The 2316-nt window shown below is 67.1% G+C and overlaps 1 protein-coding gene across 1 annotated transcript in view; it reads left to right on the top strand.

Moving 5' to 3' along the window:
• The first annotated feature begins 580 nt into the window (after window positions 1–580).
• The window catches only part of HCK (HCK proto-oncogene, Src family tyrosine kinase), a 6481-nt gene continuing 4745 nt past the window's right edge, over window positions 581–2316 (top strand). The window contains exons 1-6 of the mRNA XM_026862366.1: window positions 581–703; window positions 1045–1087; window positions 1325–1424; window positions 1553–1651; window positions 1759–1862; window positions 2197–2312. Of these exons, the coding sequence (XP_026718167.1) occupies window positions 581–703; window positions 1045–1087; window positions 1325–1424; window positions 1553–1651; window positions 1759–1862; window positions 2197–2312 (585 nt within the window). The remainder of the gene's footprint in view (window positions 704–1044; window positions 1088–1324; window positions 1425–1552; window positions 1652–1758; window positions 1863–2196; window positions 2313–2316) is intronic.

The raw sequence follows: 2316 nt of genomic DNA, 5'->3' as shown, positions 1-2316 counted from the left end.
TCGTGGGGCCTCACCGAGCTTCCTCCTTCGCTGCCACCGCCGGCACCTTCTCCTTTCTCAGCGCCGAGGTCTCCCCCGGCCAAGGGAAGTGCCTTTGCGGGGGGTTTCCCCTGCGCTCTTTGCAGCACATTTTCCTGCTGGTGTTTCTTGGGGAGCTGGAGAAAGTTGAGTATTTGCATTCGCCCCAGCTCCACCCTGGCAGGGCAGCGCGGTGGGGTGACCCGTGGCAGCGGGGGGGGGCCACGGCCACACCGAGGGACTGGGAGGGGGCTGTGAGCATCAGTGGTGCCGGGTGGGGACCCACAGCACCCAGGGCCTGCACCCCCGGCCGGGAAGGGACGGGCTGTGGGGCTGCTCCATGGCAGCTGCTCTCGCCTGCCCGGGATTCGCCTCCCGTGACTTTTCTCTGCGCTGGGAGATCCCTCTTCCTCCCCAGCACAGCACCACTCACCTTGCTGGGGCCCCCCGCACCCCGCGGCTGCCACCCCCTCGGCTCTGCGCCGTGCCGGGCGGGAGCGGGGCAGGAGTGGGGCTTTCACCTCTGTTGCAACGGCTTCACTTCCCCTGCCCTGGCTGCAGGATGGGTTGCGTGAAGTCGAAGGAAGCTGACGTCCAAGAGAAGATGATAAAAACTGACCCTGACCCCGGCCCCAGCCTCCAGCAAGGCCACTACGTGAAGGACCCCACGGCCACCAACAGGAAGGTGAGTGGGAGCCGTGGAGCAAGTTTGGGACACGGGGCTGAGCCGTCATGGGGGGTTCAGCCCCTCCCCATGGCAGGGACGGGAGCACAGAGCCTGGCCAGGGCAGGCGCAGAGCAGAACTGATGGGAACCAAGGAATGATGGAAAAAGAGAGAGAAAAGTCAAGGTGTTTGGAAGGGGCAGAGATGCCGGTGCTGGGCGAGTTGGCGAGTCGGGTGCTGCCCCTCAGGTGCCATCCTGCCCTGCTGTGCTGCTGGGGGCCGGGGCCATGGTGGGGCCGAGACCCCCGTAGGGTCTCTACCACCTGCAGCTTCACACTCTGGTTTGTGTCCTGTTTTCCAGAACAATAATGTCCCCGGCGTGGCCGTGTCTCTGCCCAAGGATGGTAGGTACAGGGGGGGTGCACCAGGTGGGAGCATGAGGGGGGGCGCGTGGCTGGGTCCTCTCCACCCTGGGTCAAACGCTGCCGGTCCCGGGGGCTCTGGGCATCCTCGGGGGCCAGACGTGGCCGTGGCACCATGGAGATGGAGGCGCTGCCTGGTGTCCCGGCCGCACATGGCGGGGGGGGGCGGCACCCCATCCCAACACGGGAAAGGGGTGCCCAGGGAGCCCCTCGCTGCAGGCTCGGGGGACAGCGTGGTGCTGGCGCTCTACGACTACGAGGCGATGCACTCTGGGGACCTGAGCTTCCAGAAAGGGGAGCGGCTGAAGGTGCTGGAGGAGTAAGTGCTGTGGGCGTCCCCTCACCCCGGGGTCTCCTGAGGGCTTGCTGTTTTTTTTGTTTTTCTGGAATTTTTCCCCAGAGGAGCTGGTGGCACCACGGGCCAACCCGGTGCCATTTCTATCGCAGGGCAGGGGAGTGGTGGCGAGCGCAGTCGCTGGCGACGGGGCACGAAGGCTTCATCCCCAGCAACTACGTGGCCCGAGCGGACTCGCTGGAGACGGAGGAGTGAGTCCGTCCCTCGGTGGCACATCCCCACCGTGGCTGTCCCCGCTCCTGCCCCGCAGACCCCCGCCAGCCCCGGCAGCGTTTTGATTCATTTGTTTCTGCCCCAGCTGGTTTTTCAAGGGCATCAGCCGGAAGGACGCGGAGCGGCAGCTCCTCGGCCCCGGGAACGTGATCGGGTCCTTCATGATACGGGACAGCGAGACCACGCAAGGTCTGGAGGGGTGCCCGGGGGGTGGGCAGCAGCTGCCCTGTTCACTGGCCGGGGGACTCGGGAGACGCGCCCCCAACCCGGGGGCTCCGCGGGGCAGGGACTGGGGGTCCCGTGCAAGAGCCCATGTTGGGACGGGGTGGGGGGACATGAGCCCCTTCGAGGCTGCTTTTGGTGCTGCGGTCGCAGGCGTCGCTGGGCTCGTGCCTGAGGCCGAGGGGGTGGTGGCAGCACGGGGGACACGGGGCTGCAGTGGTGGCCGTTAGCGTGGGGTGGCCTGGAGTGACAGGGACGGGGCCCCTGCGCGGGGGCTGGCAGCTCACCCCTCCCCGAACAGGCTGCTACTCGCTGTCGGTGCGGGACGGGGAGGACCTGCGGAGCGGCACGGTGAAGCATTACAAGATCCGGACGCTGGATACCGGCGGCTTCTACATCTCCCCACGCAGCACCTTCGAGA

Source organism: Athene cunicularia, assembly GCF_003259725.1.
Source record: "Athene cunicularia isolate RWA chromosome 20 unlocalized genomic scaffold, athCun1 chr20_part2, whole genome shotgun sequence".
Lineage (NCBI taxonomy): Eukaryota > Metazoa > Chordata > Aves > Strigiformes > Strigidae > Athene > Athene cunicularia.
This window is presented reverse-complemented; position numbering and strand designations above follow the sequence as displayed.